Source organism: Plectropomus leopardus, unplaced genomic scaffold (genome assembly GCF_008729295.1).
Source record: "Plectropomus leopardus isolate mb unplaced genomic scaffold, YSFRI_Pleo_2.0 unplaced_scaffold8445, whole genome shotgun sequence".
Lineage (NCBI taxonomy): Eukaryota > Metazoa > Chordata > Actinopteri > Perciformes > Serranidae > Plectropomus > Plectropomus leopardus.
This window is the reverse complement of record NW_024693074.1, coordinates 1-1,152: the sequence shown is the minus strand read 5'-3', so window position 1 is coordinate 1,152 and position 1,152 is coordinate 1. Positions and strand designations below refer to the sequence as shown.

At 47.2% G+C, this 1,152-nt stretch overlaps 1 protein-coding gene across 1 annotated transcript; it reads left to right on the top strand.

Annotated features, from left to right (window-relative positions):
- Positions 1 to 6: 6 nt before the first annotated feature.
- LOC121940356 (E3 ubiquitin-protein ligase TRIM35-like) lies at positions 7 to 1,145 on the top strand (the record flags this gene model as incomplete). The annotated part of the gene is made up of 1 exon (XM_042483143.1): positions 7 to 1,145. A coding segment is annotated over exon 1 (1,017 nt), but the record flags the coding sequence as incomplete, so codon positions are not given.
- Positions 1,146 to 1,152: the final 7 nt, after the last annotated feature.

Here is a 1,152-nt window from a genome sequence, read left to right as displayed (position 1 = left end):
GCCGAGACGCCATTACAGGGTGACAGATCTCTACAAAAAAACACGTCCGAAGGACTGAAATCTAAAACTCAAAGGGACACAGATTAGGTGAGTCTTGCTGTTAAAGGAGAATCTACATATCAGAGCAAATGGCTGAGAAAACAGCTCTTTTTGAAAGTTTCCTGAGCTGCCATGTGTGTTCAGAGACTTTCAGAGATCCTGTGTCTCTGAGCTGCAACCACAACTTCTGTTCAAGCTGCCTGAAACAATTCTGGGAAAAAGCTAAAAACAAAAATTGTCCCATTTGTAAAAGAAAATCCTCAAAAGAAGATCCTGAAGTGAACTTTGCACTGAAGGAACTGGCTGACTCCTTTGAAGGAAGACAAAAAGCTGGATCATCTGAGACAGAAAAAGAAACAGAGAAAGAGGAGGTGGTGTGTGTTAAACATCAAGATGTCCCTTATTGGTTCTGTAAGGATGAAGACAGAGCTGTCTGTCCTGTCTGTGAGTTTTCTCTCCACCAGAGTCACAAGGTGGTTCCTGTAGAACAAGCAGTCAGTGAGCTGAAGGACGAGCTGAAATCTGACTTAAAGTCTCTGCAGGACAAGAGGGACGAATATGAACAAGTGCAGGAGACATACAGAGAAGTGAGTCAACACTCCAAGAAGCAGCTGTTGTCCACAGAGAGACAGATCAGAGCAGAGTTCAACAAGCTCCACCAGCTCCTGAAAGAGGAAGAGGAGTCCAGACTGGCAGCTCTGAGGGAGGAAGAGGAGCAGAAGAGGAGGACTCTGAGCAGAGAGATGAGGATGATTGAGGAGCAGATCTCCTCTCTGTCAGACAGTATCTGTGCTGTTGAAGAAGAGCTGCAGAAACACAACGTGGCGTTCCTCAGCAGCTATAAAGACACTCAGAGCAGAGCCAGAGTCCAGAGCTCACTGTCAGATCCACAGCTGCTCTCAGGAGCGCTGATAGATGTGGCCAAACACCTGGGCAACCTGTCCTTCAGGGTCTGGGACAAGATGAGGGACAAGGTCCACTTCAGTCCTGTCATTCTGGACCCAAACACTGCACACAGCTGGCTCTATCTGTCTGATGATCTGACCAGTGTGAGACGTGGAGACACAGGCCAGCAGCTTCCTGATAATCCAGAGAGACACACTAACTATACCT